The sequence below is a fragment of the Xiphophorus maculatus genome, chromosome 22 (assembly GCF_002775205.1).
Source record: "Xiphophorus maculatus strain JP 163 A chromosome 22, X_maculatus-5.0-male, whole genome shotgun sequence".
Taxonomy (NCBI): Eukaryota; Metazoa; Chordata; class Actinopteri; order Cyprinodontiformes; family Poeciliidae; genus Xiphophorus; species Xiphophorus maculatus.
The window spans coordinates 7021939-7040476 of NC_036464.1; the positions used below are offsets into that span (position 1 = coordinate 7021939).

The 18538-nt window shown below is 37.6% G+C and overlaps 1 protein-coding gene across 1 annotated transcript; it reads left to right on the plus strand.

Moving 5' to 3' along the window:
* Window positions 1–1346: 1346 nt before the first annotated feature.
* Window positions 1347–17376, plus strand: fam160b1 (family with sequence similarity 160 member B1). The gene is made up of 17 exons (XM_005795139.2): window positions 1347–1654; window positions 2946–3024; window positions 4273–4442; window positions 4549–4653; window positions 4740–4862; window positions 4952–5164; window positions 6259–6455; window positions 6573–6687; window positions 6814–6890; window positions 6997–7189; window positions 8992–9164; window positions 9674–9820; window positions 9892–9982; window positions 10059–10202; window positions 10822–10962; window positions 13048–13151; window positions 13237–17376. The coding sequence occupies exons 1-17, from the start codon at window positions 1610–1612 to the stop codon at window positions 13346–13348; spliced, it is 2229 nt and encodes a 742-aa protein (XP_005795196.1). The 5' UTR covers window positions 1347–1609; the 3' UTR covers window positions 13349–17376.
* The last annotated feature ends 1162 nt before the right edge of the window (window positions 17377–18538 follow it).

Here is an 18538-nt window from a genome sequence, read left to right on the forward strand (position 1 = left end):
TGCAGGGCGTGTCCTGGAAAAGACAGCATCCTTTCTTTTTTTTATGTCCCAGCCAGTTTCTGTCCATATTTGAACATGATATCAGGTAATTACAGTTATTTATGGAGTCGTATTTGAAATGCCTCGTCTGCAGCTGGATTCAGCCCTCATGAGAGAGCCGAGAGCCTGCCTGTTCTCTGTCTGGGATGACTGCGCGGTTCTCACGTAGTAGGGGTTAAATTACAAACTTGACAGCTACGGTGGAGAAATTCTTACATATATTGGGGCAAATTTACAGTTAAGGTACCGAGAGAAACCTCCATCCCTGTAAATACTCAATGCAGTGCATATAAAGGAAGCGTGAGCTCAGTCTCGCTTGGGAATATTACGGCGGTTTGAGGGAAAATATTTACAGCTGGTGTATTAATCTTTCGTGAGCAGTGGTCACTTTAGCTGACAGTTATCCAAAAGTCATTTTTTTGCTTGTGTTTGTGTTCGTATTGTTGTCAGGCATTTTAGCCACATTTTATGTGTACACTGCCTCCTACTGGGTGATCAGTGTTAGTTCACAAAAAAATGTCTTCAAACTTTAATAGTATCGAAGACCAAAAGTGCCACAATCATGTAAAAAAATATATTCATGTATGTCATAATTTTGGTTAAATGTAATAAATAAAATAAAATAAACACAATTATTGCTATTTATTTATGTTTTGCACTTACACAGTAAAATAATTAGATGTCAAAATCATGAATGAAATTTCTGATTCAGCCTATAAAATAGAATTTAACACGTCTTTGTCAAATAGACAGTGACTTTAGAATGCACAGGAAGTCATCTTCAGACCAATCTCCTTGTCAATGGATTGCACATTGACTTCAATATCTTAGGATTACATATTTTTAAAATGATGAGGTGTAGCAACACAGGATTATGAAATAATTTTTATGCTGATAATTATATTTTTGAAAATGATCATAAATATTTTTTTCAATAACTTAAATATGTATTGAATTTTAGCACTTTAGACCCTTGATATTAAAGAGATACAATGACTTATATATAAATATGTTTATCTGGATAATCATATGTAATTATATATATGAAATATATGTAAATTATTAAAGCATAAGAAAAGTATAAATACTATTTTATTTTTTATCTAACTGACTTTTAAGATATACATTGGTAAATTATGTTCTATTCAAAATTTCACACATTTAAATACATTTTTAGAAATGTATTAATTTATGGAATTAGACATATTTTTAGCCTTCATTGAGCTCACCTTTCAGAACAGAGTTCAGTTTTATGCAGTGACTGTTGTCCGGTGCTTCGGCGCCCCCTGGTGGTCACTATCAGAAGCGGTTGGCGAGGGAAGTGCCACCGTGTCCAAAGTGAGCCTACCTTTCCTCTGAGCCCTTAGACGCCTTGTTTACAGTAGCGGTGCCAGGCCTGTAAAGTTCCGAGGCCCAGAACGTGCTGCGAGTTTATTGCTTTCATTGTATTCTTTCGTTTCAAGGGTCATTGTATGAAACCTCCAATCTGGAGCGAGGCGGCAACAACAGGAAGAAGATAGAGGAATTCTCTAGGTCTTCTCGGGAGAAACTGGTCCAGTCAAAGAACAAGATGTTCTCCAAATTTACGTCCATTCTCCAGCACGCCGTGGAAGCGGTGAGTTTTATTATAGCTGGACGTTTTTTTTCTGTATAGGTTTTCGTATTGTGGCGTTAATTTGGGTTAAAATCGGTGTTTTGTCAAAACGTCAGCATTAGGCTGTTAGCTAGCAAGCTAACAATTAGCATGATATTTGTTTTCTGCTTGTTTCTTTTCATTCGGTACTCTCAGCTGTGCTGTTTTTGTTTGTTTGGTTGATTTTTTATCTTTTCAAAGAGTGACAAGTGTATACATTAATGCGAATTATTTCAAAAACTACCTTTCAGCCCTTGACATGCTAAAAGCTAAGCTAACATCTTCGCTAGCTATGCTATTTCAAACAGTATGTCGAAATATTTGGACCGTGATGTTGCGCAAACATGCTATTAACCATTTCAAATTGACAGTCCGTGGCCTTTCTGCCTCAGTACTTTGCTAAAATTACACGTTAGATGTTTGCAAGTAGGGTACCTGATGAACAATAAGCACCAGCTGCAGGAAAACCCGTCTTTCTACTCCTATTGTTTATAAAGCTAAGCAGTTGACTGGTTTCCTTGCCTCCTAGAGGAGTGGTCCTCAAGATGTTTCCAGTTCCTGCCCCACAAAATAAAAATGTGACCTCGACTCATGGTTGGACATACCAGCATTTTTACCGAATCAGTTAAGAAGTGGCCCAATAAAAACACCAACAGCCACTAAAATAGCAGAAATGTTGATTTAATTTATTATTCAGTCCTGTCTTTTTTTTTTTTTTTTACAACATTTTTAAATTGCATTTACTTTCTTATCATTTGGGGGTAATTTCTGAAGAAGACCACCAGTCCTCAAGTTCCACTGTCCTGCAACTTTTGGATGCATCCCTGCTCCAACACACCTGAATCAAATGTTAATGACGACGTCTTTATAAAACTTGCCAACATGTCAGAAGTTGCAGGACCATTTGGCTTATTTTTAAAAATACGAGAATAAAACGACTTTGTTGGGTGAGAAACATTAACAAAAAGGCCTGGTTGTTTACAGGAATAATGAGAAAAATAGAAAACAAATAATATATTGGACGTTTGTTTATGTTTATTAGCAATTGCAAAACCTGCAATAAGAAATAGAAAACTGTTTTTGAGAGGCCATTGTAGCCATTCAACCCACAACATATACAAGTTCACTATTCATATTCAAGGTAATTTGCAGAAAAATAAATATTAAAATACTAAAAATAAAAAGTAATACATTTAAGGGAACATTTTAAAAGTAGTAACTTACATGGACACGATGAAATTTAACTGATATTTTTTTCCCTCTTGTTTTCCAGCTTGCTCCATCTCTACCCTTGCAAGAAGACTTTGTTTATCACTGGAAGGGCATTACACATTATTACATTGAAACTTCTGGTAAGACATGTTTGAAATCTGGTCATAGCTGAAGAAGAAATGATTATTTAGATTTATTTCTGCATTGTTAACACGTTAGTCTTTTGCAATGCAGAAAAAGCACCTTTTTCATAGCATGTTATCTTTATTTGAGTGACAGTGCTTTTTTTAAATTGAGTCAGGCAGGATCATCCTGAAATAATCTTTTATTTTTTTATATCAGTTTCTTTTCAGCCCTGATGAAAACAATGCTGCTGTTTCACATTGGTATTGATCTGTGTTTTTTTTTTCAGTCTAAAACTAGATATCATCAACACTCTTCTCAGGGTTGATAATACACTCAAATGAGCTAAATGGTAGGATTCAGATTTGCACATTCTTTGGAAGCCTGTTTGCATTGTGAGAGCAGCTTCACTGTTTCAGAGAAAGCACAAAATGGAAAGTCGCTAACAGTCAAGTATTCTGAGAATGTCGAGCTTGCATTGCAGTAGCCTTTCACGATGCTTAGCTGTCTTCTTTTTCCCATGCTCATCTATAGAAGTAATATTATACGCTCATATTACACAAATGTCTGGCAGCTAAACCTCAACTTTTTAAAGTTTGAAGCTTCTTATTAGAGTTGCACAATACATTAAATCCTTAAAGCATAAGCATGTGCAGTATCGCAATTGGAAACAACTAGTGTTGCAACTTTTGTAAGTTATAGCTTGCAATAATGCCAGTGATATATTTGAACTCTCTCTGTCTGCGAAGGCCTCACCTCCTTATGTGTCTGGACAATTATTCACTCTGTTTTTGGATGCTGTGCAGCTGGAAGGATTTTTGCTCTTACTTTTTAACATTCTGACAGTTGCTATGATGCGTAACCGTGGCTGCAATGTATTGTTTTTACAACTGGGAGCAGCTGATTAGCATCTCAAATATTACTTGAACTACGACCCCAAATTCCAGGGAGTTGAAAAGGAGGCCTCATGGCTGCAGAGCAGAGAGAAGGAGGAAGTTCAAACCGTCTCTTCCATCAATCATAATGGGCAAAAATCATATCCCTGGCAGGGTGGCAAAAGCAAATGAGGAGGATTAGCAGTACTTGTGCGCAAAGGTCTATAAAAAGAACAGACTGAACTAATGTAACAGAGCTACTTCAACCTGCTGCCACCATGAGCAATGTAATTCTATAAATTATTTCTTTTATATTTTGATTTGGTGTATTTTACCTTTTTATTTTTGCATTTTATGGTATTAATAAGGTGTTTAACATGTTTCTGTTAGATGACAAAGCCCCAGTCACAGACACCAACATCCCATCCCACCTGGAGCAGATGCTGGACATTCTGACCCAGGAGGAGGCAGAAAGGGAGTCTGGTGAGACGGGACCCTGCATGGAGTACCTCCTGCACCACAAGATCCTGGAGACCCTCTATACGTTAGGCAAAGCAGATGTAAGGAGGTCCTTCATTGTTCTAGATAATTAGGTTTTATTTAGTTGTTTGCAGAGTAAAAACTGAGGTGGTTTTCATCAGATTGTTTCTAAACGTTGTGTTTCAGTGTCCTCCTGGAATGAAACAGCAAGTCCTCACCTTTTACACAAAGCTGCTTGCTCACATTCGTCAGCCGCTTCTGCCACACATCAACGTCCACCGACCTGTACAGGTGAGACGCTTCACCGTTTGTTTTTCCTTTCTCTGTGTGATGGCACGTTACTTATTTAGGACGTATCCCTCCGATCAATCTGTCAGAAACTGATCCGGCTGTGTGGTGAGGTTCTAGCTGCGCCTACAGAAAACGAGGAGATCCAGTTTCTTTGCATTGTCTGTGCCAAACTAAAACAGGACCCATACCTTGTCAACTTCTTCCTTGAGGTGGGTTCTTGTGAGAAGAAATGTAGAGCTTTTATAAAAGTTTTAAACGTCTTGGTCTCAGACTGTTTTTACATTTTAAATGTTTGCAGAACAAATCAAAGAGACCAGAGGTAAAGAGTTCTGCTGCAGCAGAAGGGGGGAAGGAAAGTGTTCTGGCTCCAGATACAGGCCAGTCTCAGGCAGATCATCCTGGAGAACCTCAAGCCGCAGCTGCTGCTGCCACCTCAAGCCCAGCTGCTAACAATAACAATACCAACAACTACAATCTGGTCACCTCGCTGCTTAACCTCACAAAGAGTCCAGTAAGTCAATTTCACATGAATAATTTTGATCAATTTATTAATTTTTGTGCTTGATCGTCCAACATTTCAACTTTCTGTTGATTTTCACCTTATGGAAAAACAACGACAACCTCTGGCCTGAAAGTTGTTAGCTATTTACAATATGAGTGAGTTATTAAAAAAAATGAAGACAGAGGAATTTAAAATAAAACTGTATTTTGTGTTGGTTCAGGCTGCAAGAGAGAGTAAGACTTTCAACTGAAAGCAGGAAGGTTGAACAGAGTGAAGCAAAGTTACTCAGTTGTAGGGCTGAAACAATTAATTGTGAGGAATTATTGAAATGATTGTCGACTGATTTAGAAATTGATTGATCACTAACTGGAGTATGCAGACTACAAAAGGCAATTTGATGAAAGAACGATACAAAGCAGTAATAAAGTCAAAACTGTACAAAAACATTTTGCATTTAAAACGAAAAAACATTTGTCTCCAAATATTTCTTACCCAGAACTGCATAAGTAGCATAGTTTAGTTTTAACTTCACCTGGTTCAAATTCTATAATGACAAATCTCATATTAAACACCTTTTGTTGTCCAATTATTAATCAATCAATAGAAAAAATAACTAAAAGATCAACCTTACATAGTATTGATGTTAGTCAAGCAGAAAGTGTTGAGTTTACACACTATTGAACTATTTTTTGTGTCATTTGCTACAAATAGTTAAGTAAATACCAGTGGAATGCTCTGTTGTAGCATTTTCTGCAATATAATAAATTTTCTGTTTACTTTCATCTTTTAGTATATTTATATTATATAAATACGAATTAAGTGGTTAAAAGAAACATCTGCCAATTTTGTTACCCAATCAAAAGTCAGAATAATCAACTACTTTTCTGTGTTATCATTTTGAGCTTTCAGCTCCATTAAAAAATGCTGGATTTGGAAACATAACTTGGATATTGCTAGCTATGCTAATCATACTAATTTTTAATATAAGATGCTTAAAATGGCTGCCTCTGGGGGAAAAAACTGCACTGCCGGATCAAACGTGTACAAATCCTGAAAAATCTGATCACGTTTATAATCAGGATTGTGTTTTGTTTTCTTTTTAGGATGGCAGGATAGTGGTGAAAGCATGCGAGGGCTTGATGCTCCTCGTTAGTTTGCCTGAGCCAGCTGCTGCAAAGTGTTTAACAGAAAACACAGAGCTGTGTGAGCTTCTCACCGACAGGCTGGTCTCGTTTTATAAAGCTCTGCCGCCATCCATGGACCCCCTGGACATTGAGACTGTGGAGTCGGTCAACTGGGGGTAAATCGGAGTTTAACTCCATTGTCATTTTGTTGTCTTTAAATAACATTTTGTATAAAATTGTGTTTTGAATGGCCTTACAAGTCGTCTTTTTTTCCTCCTTTTTATCTGTTTCAGTCTAGATGTATACAACCTGAAAGAGGATGCTGCTGTCTTCACAGGGAAGAGAGCTCTGATATCATTCCTGTCGTGGCTCGATTATTGCGATCAGCTCATCAAGGAGGCGCAGAAGGTTTTTTTTTTTTTTTTTAACCAGCTCTGATTGTTGTGCTTTGATGTGTTGTATTGTAGTATAAATTGACAGAACTACTGATGTTCTCTCTGAAAAGCTTTGTTTCTTTGTTTTTCTGTCTTCCAGTCGGCCGCTGCAGTGATGGCGAAGGCTGTGAGAGAAAGATTCTTTGTGTCTGTGATGGAACCGCAGCTCATGCAGACGTAAGTGCTGCTCCTGATTCATCCATCAATCATCGCGTATTGACATTTCTAGACCGGAGTGAGTCGTGACTGCTCCAAAACAAGTTTTCTCTGCATGCTGCCGCAGGTCTGAGGTGGGAATCCTGACCTCCACGGCGCTGCTGAACCGCATCATAAGGCAGGTGACGTCCGAAGCGCTGCTGCAGGAGATTGTTTACTTTCTGCTGGGAGAGGACAAGGAGGCAGAAACTCCGGCTACCATCGCTCAGAATCCACTCAGACACAGACTCATCGAGCACTGTGACCATCTGTCAGATGAGGTTGTTATCTATCATATTCATACCCCTTGAACTTCCTCACATTTTCGCACAAAACAACCACAAAATTCAGTGTTATTATGTGACCGAGCAACACAAAGTAGCACAGAACTGTGGACAGAAAAAGATTTTAATAAACTTTGGAAAAATGTGCCGTTCATTTGCATTCTGCCACATTGAGTCAACACCAGAACCACCATTTTGATGCATTTGCAGCTTGCAAGTTTTAATAGGAGTCTTTCTTGACACGAAGGCTAAAATGTTGCTTATTTCTCTTTGCAAAGAAAAACAAACAAAAAAACAGCTCAAGTTAACATTGAATTGTGTAAATATCAGTTTTTGAAGTCTTGCTGCAGATTCTTAATTATGGTTCTATTTGGGATTTGATCTAAAACCCAATGGGTGCATATTCAGGATGAATGTCTCGCTAGATAGGGAACTTTCTTGCCATTTGATCTTGCATGTAGATTAATAAAATTAGATTACAATGATAAGCTTTGCAAGATGATGTTAGCGATCTCCAAAAACTAAAAGTGTTTTTGGATTGTTTGTTTCTACCCCACGTTCATGAGGGCATCAATAAAAACCTATATATTTGTAAAAATCGAATTAAATGCAGTTCATAAACCTGCACTACTTAATGCACCTGCTGTCCTGAAATAGCCTTTTCAAGAAGTTGTTAATTTTAATTATTTTGGGTTTTTTATGAGAGCAGTGTTTACGTGGCTTTACTGACTCTAACATACAATCCCAGACCAAATGTAGTGAGTTTTAAATACTTTTAATGAGCACTTCTGTAGTTATCCCAATAACAAATCAGCTCAAGTCCAAATTGTCCTGTTGCTGGGAGAGGAACCTTAACCAGGGTCAAGTGTCTCAGGGTTTCTAACAGGATTGTTCTGTATATAGCTTCATTCATCCTAGTATCAACTCTGACCTGGTTTCCTCTTCCTGCTAAAGAAAAGCATCCCCACAGCATGATACTCCCACCACCATGCTAAACATAGTGGGGGTTTTTTGGGGGGGTTGCCACACATAATGTTTTGCATGCATATCAAAAAGTTGGACATAAACAAAAATATTAATGTCTCTTTCTTTCAGTAAATACTTTAAACTTTCCTTGTGGTTTTGGAGCTGCAAGTGGCTCTTTGGATTTTCACAAATTAATAACAAATGCATGTTTTAACTGTTTTCCAAGTTTTTTTCTGCAATATTTGCACTAAATACAGAAAGTATGACACTATAAAAGTACCAGAAATGTTTTAAATCTCTTTTCCTTGTCATTAGGTTGAAATCTATGTGTGTTTAAACATATATTTTTATATATCTTCATTTTAAATCCTAAAAAATAGAAGTAAAATGCTGGTTCTTTAAAAATGACTAGACATTTCCTAAACACATTTATCTAAAAAGTTGCCTTTTTTCAAAAAGCCATGACATTTGCAGCTCCAAACAAATTTTATTTGGCTGCTCTGAGAGCCAAATAACTCTTGAAGGCCACATTTCTTTTTCTATCATAGGCAAGAATGTATTATTTTGCATCCATTCAACAAGTATGTCTTGGTTTATCACATACATTTTTAATTGGAAATCTCTTTTCTTTCTTTTTCTTTTACATTGTATAATTTTCTTGTTCACTGAAGCTCTTTAAAAGTTATCTAATGAGCAACTAAAAGCTGAGAAATACTAATTAGAGCATGACAGAAGTTCTCAGAGCACAAAAGAAAGATGAATCATTTTTTGCGTTGTTAAAGCAACAGCCGCCTACTTCCCTGTCAAGTAAAACGAATCTTTCTCGTCTTCAGATCAGCATCATGACGCTGCGGTTGTTCGAGCAGCTGATCCAGAAGCCCAACCAGCACATCCTGCACAGTTTGGTGCTGCGCAACCTGGAGGAGAGGAACTACCTGGAGAACAAACCGCAGGAGGAGCGGGAGGAGCGAGAGCCCCTGGAGAACGGGCAGCCCCACGACGCTGTGTAAGGACCTGCTGTCGTCCTGTGGCTTCTGCCTGAACAAAAAACACTGCAAATAAAAATAATGTATTCTGTGTTGCAAATGAGCTGGAGATTCTTCTGTTTAGTTTGGTTTTATTTGCCGTTTCTCCGGTGCTGAGATTAAGTAACGATCGTTGTGATGTAGAGGATTATTAGCATAATTGAAAGTTGTGGATAAAAATGAAATCCAGTGAACATTAATTAGCTTCTGTACTTTTGTTTGGTTAATGTGATCTAATGAAACCATTAAGACACACGCCTGCCCCAGCTTTCTGGTTTTCCTCATCCAGCTGCTTCATAAGCTGCAGAAATACTGATTTTATTCAGCTGTTTACATAACAGCTATCAATATGAGTCAGATTTTTTTAACATTTCTGAACAAGTTCTGGTAACCAATGTGAAGCAATTACAAAAAGAAAAGATTTTTAACATAGATCTGTCTAAAAATAACTAGACAAAACTTGATAATGAGAACAAATCTCTGTCTGCAGGGACCTGGAGGAGGATCCGCTGTTTGGAGACGACCTTTCCCCGGACAGCAGGCTGTCTGGCTCTGACTGGCTCGGCTCCTCCCCCCAACACAGCCCCGATCACTCAAAGTCTGACGGGAAAACCGAGGTCCACAAGATCGTCAATAGGTGCTGGATCTGTTCCTGCTGCAGGGCTGGATGAAGTGTCTTATCTGTTCTAACTAGTTTGTTTCCTGCAGCTTCCTGTGTTTGGTGCCTGATGAGGCCAAGTCGTCGTATCACGTCGAAGGCACCGGCTACGACACCTACCTCAGAGACGCTCACAGACAGGTCAGCTCCACTCCTCTATCCAAGAAAGTCTTCTGCTTTTGTCTTCTTCCTTTAAAGGGTTTTATTTTCGCCTCAGTTCAGGGACTTCTGTGGCGTCTGCCAGCGGTGGGACTGGAGGGGAAGTCCGAAACCTCTGGAGAAATGTAACTTGGACATGCCGTTCTTTGAAGGTCACTTCCTAAAGGTTCTGTTTGACAGAATGGGTCGCATCCTTGATCAAGTGAGTTTGATTTAATATAATCTCAAATCTTGAAGGAATATTGACTATTGACTTAAATTGATTCTGTTTTTGATTAACTTGGCTTTAAGTTTTTGTTAACTCCTAATGGTTAACTTCTTTAACTATTAGGAGAATCACAAGTTAAAGGATAACATTTAGTTTTATGACAGTATTTGGGCCAGACTAAGGATTTTGTTTCTTGAAATTACAAAAATAAAGTTGTAAGAAAATGAGAATAAATTATTTTATGAGAACTACTCGGAAAAGCTGCATTAACATGCGTAATGCTCATTTTGTGAAGTTATACTTCAGTACTGGTTTTATAAATAAGAAATCGTGATCTTTGAATACATCAGCATCAAATCATCAATAATTAAATAATTTTATTTCAAAGAAAGAACCTCATGGACGTAGTGAGTTCAAACTTGATAACTATGGAAGTTTTGCTGTCATTAAAAAAACTTTTTTTCTCATCAGTTTGAGAAATTATGCTAATCTTATCATTTTTTCTTGTCATTTAAAAACAAAACTCTTATTGTCTGGCCCTAATATTCTTGACCTTTAAATGAAACTTTGAGAATTAATCACTTATTTCCTGCTTTGTCCTGTTTCCCTGCAGCCTTATGACGTCAACCTGCAGGTGACTGCTGTGCTCTCCAAGCTGTCCTTGCTGCCCCACCCTCACCTTCACGAATACTTGCTGGACCCTTACATCAGCCTGGCCCCCGGCTGCAGGTCGCTGTTCTCCGTCATTGTCAGGGTGAGACGTCCTTGTGAGATGCCACAACCAAGACAAAGAATGTTTCTATTACTAAAGTTTACAGACTGCAGTTGATTTAATATTGGTTATTTTTTATTTTGTGGCAACTGCCTTGAAATTATCAGAAGCTTCATTAGTTTGATAATTGTGTGAAATTTGCCACATGTTTGTTCCCAGAACTACAGTTCCTACGTGGAGAATGAATTCTGGGAAATTGCTCAGCGCTTTTTTTTTTTTTTTTTAAATCACAGCTTACGTATTTACAGACTAATTGAAGCAGCTGCTTTATGCTATAGATTTTTTTCCTCCTGCTCCACTTTTAACGTCTTTAATTGGGGTTGCATTGTGATAAAGTTGTGTATAATGAACAAGATTTGTTTAATCTTGTGATACACCCCTTAAAGAAATCAAGTGGAACCACTAACCTTTATGAGTCACTTAATACTTAAATAGTAAAAAAAACATCATAACAAACACACCAGTCCCCCTTTGATGCAAGGTGGAAGCAGCATCTTGCTGTGAGATATTTTGATTTGCTTTGTTGCTATAACGTGACAAAATGTGCAAAACTTTATGAGAGAGTGTTCAAAGTGAGGCCCAGGGGCCATTTTCAGCCTGTGGAATGATTTTGTGTCCCCCTCCCCTCCTACAACTATTCAAGACTAAATTAAATAAATTAGGAGAAAATCGCAACTTTTAAATTAAAGTCTACTTACAAACAATAAATTTGTTGTAAAGAGATGAGCGTTTTTTTCTGGTAACGAACTGCCACAAAGTATATATCCGATTTTTACTTTTGTGTTGAATATCTGTTTTATAATATATTCACCACCGATGACAAAAAACCCAAAACATTTTCACAAACTGCACAATTCTTGTTGAGTAGTATAACATAAGTAGTATTTAAAGAAAGCAGAAGAAATCGTATGTTTTTTGAACAATAATATTTGTTGTTGATATGTTGCTAAGAGATGAGCGCGTTTTCTGGTACCGAAGTGCAACAACGTAAATATTTGTTTTTTTACTTTTGCAGAAGTAAAAATCAGAAGGCAGTGCATAAACATTAGCAGTTTTTTATTATTATCCTTGTTTAGCACAATGAATGGAGGAAGTCAATGTAAGACAACATGCTAGTGATACCTTACATGCCGTTGGCAGCATTTAGGCTAACATTAGCATTCTGGCTATTTTTAGCTTATACACTAATTGTAACATACTGAATGAAGTAAGTCCATGTTACTCAACATGCTTGTGACTCTCCACATGCTATTGAGTACATTGTAGCTTGCTTTAGCATTGATGCTAATTTTTAGCGTCAGAACGCTGGGTTCCAACAGACTGGCACACTTTGGCAGACCCCATTTAAATTTCTTCAGAAATTTTCTAGTGTCCTTCTATTGTAGCTAGGATCACATTTAATCTTTGACCTAAGCGCTAATATACACTCTAGTGCCTTTAATTGCTGTGTTAAAACTTAGCTAAATACAGCAAGTGTCTTCAAAACAAGACTGACCTAGATTCTGTTTTTTGTTGCTGAGAACAAACAAAATATTCTTTCTGTTTTCTTCAATCGAGCCCAAAATAAGTAAACTGGATTGCTTTCATTTAGCCTTTACTTGCACTAGGAAAGTGTGCAAAAACTATTTGAAGTTTGTATCTACAAAAACAATTTATTATTAAAATATTCATGCTTACTTTGTTGTTGAATAGGTTAAAAAATTGCAACGTTTTTGGTTATTTTTTAAAGATTATATTGTTTACATTTGAGCTGACAGTTTTGGCCTATGTGACAGAAAGTTTGGACACCCTGTTCCAGAAAGAGAAATGACAAGGACTCTTGTCAGAAACAGAGAAATCCTAAAACGGCTAAAATACCACGCTATACCATGAGGAAGTTTTACTCATGTCTTCTTCAGAGGTTTGTGTGTCGTTTCATTCAGTGGTTGTTGGTGCAGCGCCACCACAGGCTAGGAGGGGAACAGCTTTTTCAAAGGGTTTGTTTTGTTTGACACAGTACCGTGTGAAAGCAAACCGCACCAGGTGAAAATGTAACAAGTCAGGTGTGAAAACTTCCTGTGTCCTCAGGTGGTTGGAGATTTAATGCTGAGGATTCACCGCATCCCAGACTTCACCCCCAAACTGCTGCTTGTGAGGAAGAGACTTCTGGGCTTGGAGCCAGAGGGAGTCACGTATGTACTTACTGACGGCATCAGCCACCTTTCCTTTGAGCTGACCTCTGAAACGCCCTCTCTGTCCCTCTTTCTGTCCTCACAGCGTGGACCACAGTACGCTGCTGGAAGGTGTCATTGTGCTTGAGGAGTTCTGCAAAGAGCTGGCAGCCATCGCCTTCGTCAAGTATCACGCAGCGGCTTCGTCCTCGCCGTAACCGTCCTGCTGCTCCACCATCTGCCTCTTCCAGGCGGACGGGTCAGGACGAGCCGGGGCCTTCCGCGGGCGCCGGCGACAAAGGGTTGGCAGAAAATTACCACTAACTGGTTTCACCTGCAAGACTGTTAGGAGCCCAGGTGGACGGGCTTCATCATCCCCCTTCCTCTGACCTCTGAGCAGGTCTTAGCGCAGACACTGCCCAGCCAGAGGATGAGACAGAGGACAGGGATGTTGATGGAGATGCACAGACATGTTCACTGGACTCTTGTTTTTGTTGTTTTGTTTTTTGTTTTTTTTTTCCAACCTGTGCAGTTTCTCACTGCCCTTCTCTCTATCTTGTCTTCTACCTTTGGAATGAGTGTGGAGTTTTAATATAGAGGAGTAAATGTGTTTATTTATGTTACATTGCCTTAGTGTGGAGTCACACCTTTCATTTACAGCGAAGTGTTTCTCTGTGGAACATTTTGTTTTTAATCCCCCTTGTGTTGTCTGTTTGGAGAGAGAGAGGTTCCTGCACAATCTGGAAATTTTTCCAGGATCAGAAAACTACAGAAAAACAAAATAAGTGTATGGAAATACTTTATTCTTCATCCAGTTATCTAATTTTTCCTTTTCTATATTTTTGTCTATCCTTCTGTCTTTGTGTTATTTTATTTCCTTTCTTCTGTCCCTCTTGTCATTTCTTCCTTTCATCTTTGAACATTAAGACTGGAATTCTCTGGATTTTGAGTTTAGGATTTTTCAGGATAAGAAAAAAAATAAGAACATGGAAACAAAATTCCTTCCTTCCTGTATCTTTTCTCTTTCCATGCCGTACCTTTAAGCCTGGCTGATGTCCTTCCTTTCTTTCTTGTCCTTTCTTCTTTCCCTCACCCTATGTATTCTCTTTGTCTCCTTCATTTCTTGGCATTTCTATGCTCCTTCTCTTTCGACATTCTTTCTTTTCTTCTTTTGTCCCTGAAAAACTTTGCCTGGAAAAGTCTGGATTTTGAGTTCTGTGTTTTCCAGAATCATAAAATTATGTAAAAACAAAAGTGAATTATATGGAGACATATTTATATTCTTTTCCTATCCAATTGTCTAAATTTCTTCCTTTATTTCTGAGAAACACCATGGTGTCCTCCTCCTTCCCTCCTCTGTCTTTCCCCTCTTTTGTCCTTCCTATGTTTCCTTAATTTTCTTTCTTATAAAGGAGTCTGGAAAAGTCTTACATTTTTCTGAATATTGTGCAGGAACCAACAGAAAAGTTGTAGAGGGGAAAATCCCCTCACCATCAGCCCTTACACATATCTGTAGTTACATCCATAGTGACGTACTGCACTCATTTTAAATGCCAAGTCATCTTATTTATTTCTTGATTTGCTTTCATGTTGCCTTTTTTATTATCTAATGTTTTGTTGAAATTAAGAGTCTGTTTAATGACCGACTGCAGAGACTTTAATTTGTTTTGGTGTCTTTCCTGGGTTTGGCTTTAAGTACTTCACCACCCAAAGATGTGACCCTCCATCACGTCGTGTTGAGCAAAAACTGGGAATTTGTAGAAAATGAGGATTTGCACATGGACCTTACCTCGCTGCACTGGTTACATCACTGAAGATTAGGACGAGGCGTCAGGAACTCACCGGAGTTTGGAGTGTTCATTGTTTTACTCATCAGTGTTCATATGTAGTCATTTCTTTAGAGAGTAGGCATGGGCTGCTTTGAGATTCTCATTGTGTGGTTACATCGAGTGAAGATTTCTCTCATTTACTCAAAAAACACCAATATTATAACAGTTAAAAAAAATTATTATGTTGACTTTGATACACAGATAAAATGAATATTCAACTTTTAAACTTAGTTGGTTTCCAGTTCTCATTCAGGAAGTAACTTTTTTGTTTGACTGGTCATGAAAAGTTAGAAATTGGAAAAAAAATATGTTAATTTCCAGGTTGTTAAACGTTTCAAATCCCCAAAATGATCTGGTGCCAGCAGATTACCTCCTCAGAAGTTCACACCCATTTTGTACACAGTTATTATAGCGTCAGCTGTTTCTCCATACAACTTTTGAGTTCAGCTTTTTTTATCATGACTATCTTGGAAACCTTCAGTGTCTGCATGCACATGTAGTTGGACAGATCCTGATTAGGAAAAGAAACAGATGGCTGTCCATCCTCATCTTTGTTTCCTCCTTATCTACAGACTTCGGTTTTTAACACTTTGGATGTAAAATTTTGTAGAATCTTATTTATGCAACAAAAATAAATTCAGAAAGAAATCTGATTTTTTTTTAATACAGAAAAGCAGAAAATCTAAAATTGGGATCATAACAAACATTAGCCTTGAAACATTGTCTTAATATGAGTAACAAATATTTAGTTTACACGAGACCATATTTTCTTACTACCAGAAATATTTCTAAACAGCCAAATTTTTCACTTAAAGTTGGAAAGTGTAGCAACCTCCTTTTCATTCAGCTGACTTGCAGTGTGCAGCACTTTTTAAAGTGATCATACTTTATTAAGTGCAGAATATGGCGGTTGTCAAAAACAGTTGGTCATAAAAGCTGATTTTGTCATCCTTGTAGAAAAGTGTAGCAGTCTTTATTCAGCCAACTGACCGGCAGTGTGCAGTAGTTTTAAAACGTCTTGTCTCTCAGTAAGAATCCAGGGATGTTGCTTTAGTTTTCTCACCATAACAAATACTACAGAACGGATGATTTTGACTTCCTAGTTACAAGGCATACCAACCTTCTGTCAGCCAGCTGAAAGGCAGTGTGCAGCAGTTAAAGAAGATGCTTCTTTTAGTTTTCACAACAAAAAATAGCTGTAGATGTTGACTGTAAACATTTCCAAACGGCAGAATGGGCAACTGGATTTTTGGTTTTGTCTCGATGTTTTGCCTCTCAGATGAGTCGAGGCTGCAGTGCAGGCGTTAGAAAGATGAAACCTGCAGTTGGCTTTTCATGTTTTACATCGATGGCTTCTTTCACACAAATATCAAACCGTCTATTTCCTGTCCAAAATGTCCACATTACTGTCTGAAGAAGCCTCTTGGTTGACAGGAAACATTCAAGATAAAAAGAGATGTGAAGTTGCCTTCCTGTCCCAGAATCTACACCAACATGTAGTTGGAGGTTAATTTTCTAGGACATTTTCTTTCAGCCAGCTGACTGGTCGTGTGCAGAAACAAGTGGGGGAGGGGTAACGCTCTCTCTGGTGTCTCTTCTGAAGGAGTTGGATCAGTTTGGGGGAAAACAGCTCATGCCTGGTGGAAAAACATATCTTCTCTTATTCAAGTCGTCATGATCTGAACTTTCTCACTTTTAGGGATGAACATTTGAGTCTGAGAGGAACCTGTCTCATTTTTCCTTTTTTTGTTGTTCTAATTATGCTGGACAAAAGAAGAAGAAAAAAACTGACTTATAAAGAGTTTTGTCCTAAACCCATCCCAGTACAGCATACGGAGACGTCCTTCACAAGTTGTCATGACATCCTGTGAGGTGTTGCAGTGTTACTCGTTCATCCTAGAGATGATGCACCGGTGGTGTTGGAACGGGTTGTGTGTTGCCTTTATGCTTGGAGGGTGTCTTTAATTTATAATCCTGCTCATAGAAAAGTTTCTAAATGTGCTTTTTGTTTTAATTTGATCCCAAAAGGGATCAATTCTGTTTGGTATTTTGTTTGCTGAGAAGAAATGACAGTGTTATTGATTGAAGCCATGAGTATCTGCTCCTTTTGTTTTTATTTCCAAATTCATCACTCTTGCACCTGAGCTACATTATGCAAACTGCTTGCATGGATTCAGATTTGCACATTGTTGTAATTCTTGTTTTGTATGTTTTACTTTTCTTCTTCTTCTTCATGAACCAAAACACCAAGAAAAAAAGAAGTTTTGGATGTTCCAGGAGTCACATTTCTATTGTTTTTTCCTTTTGTTATTTTAACTGTCATGCACATTTTTTAAATCGACTGTTTTGCAACTTCTGGTGTACAGTTGTATATTGTATGTGTACAATAGCGTTAAAGTTATACTACCTGGTGAAAATGCATGCTTGAAGCAATTATTTTTCTTTGTGCAGAGAGAGAAAAGGGCCAGTGGAGCCGAGCTTGTTCTCAGCTGTCAGCACTTTGGTCTGGGAAGACACTGACAGGAAGAGAAGATGCCTTACTAAACACTGTGGATCCTTCGATTATCCTACAAGTGCATCTCAATAAATTAGGATATCTTTCAAGATCAAAAGTTAATTGGAAGGAAAAAGTGTGGCTGGGTAAGTGATGTGACTCCAACTTAAGAGTTGCCTTTATAAATCTTTTCAAGATTGCATTTACCTTGGTTGGTTGTGAATCTTTGCCACACTTTGTCCCTCCACTAAACTTTCCATTAATATGTTTTGATACAGCACTTTAAAACAGCCAGCTTCCATTAAACTCCTTGTGGATGTAATTAGTGACTGTCTACTGGACAAGTGTCTGTCAGCATTTTCCCCCTGCTGGTAGTGGCAATAACAAGTCTTGGTTTTAATTAAAAACCTTTTGCTGAATTCTTTGGAAGAGTGATAAATCTACTGAAAACATTTTCTGAAATGTTTTTTTTCCCAAATTCTTTTTATTCCTTTGCTTTTTGCTTAAGAATTTTTCTACCACATATTTTCCTTCCACTTAACATTTGCCATAAAATACATGTTTTGAGTTTATTTCTATTGCACTCTGCCCACCTGCTTTTTCTTAGATAAAAATGACCTTTTGTAGCTTTAAGATTTCTACACGTTTCCTTCCAAACTTCTAATTAAGTTACAGATTTTTTAAATTATAGATTTCTTCATTAAAATTAGTTTTTACTTTTAACATTTCTTCCACATTTTTTCTTTAATATTTAAAATTTTCTGGAGAAAAAAAAAAGGTTTTGAATTGTCAAATATATATTCTAAATTTACTGAGATGCCCCTGTAGGTTTTGCTGTTGTAGGCTCTTTTCTTAATGTGTGACGATGTACAGGACACCAATCACTGCATCATGTCTGGTTTTTATCACACCAGTCATTTTACACCTTAACATGGTTTTTCCTACTAATTGCTGTAGAACAGGAAGTTCATTTAGTCATCATTTAACTGATGGTTATACTTTTTATTAGGGTCCGTTCAAAATCAGAATGATTTTAACATTCTTTGTCCTGATAAAAAAAAAATTGCTTCTCCACAGATGTGATC

Coding starts and splice junctions, on each gene's coding strand:
- fam160b1 (XM_005795139.2), top strand. CDS start 1,610: ATGTTCTCCAAATTTACGTCCATTCTCCAGCACGCCGTGGAAGCG. Junction 6,456..6,572: donor GTGGAGTCGGTCAACTGGGG/GTAAATCGGAGT, acceptor TATCTGTTTCAG/TCTAGATGTATACAACCTGA. Junction 6,891..6,996: donor GAACCGCAGCTCATGCAGAC/GTAAGTGCTGCT, acceptor ATGCTGCCGCAG/GTCTGAGGTGGGAATCCTGA.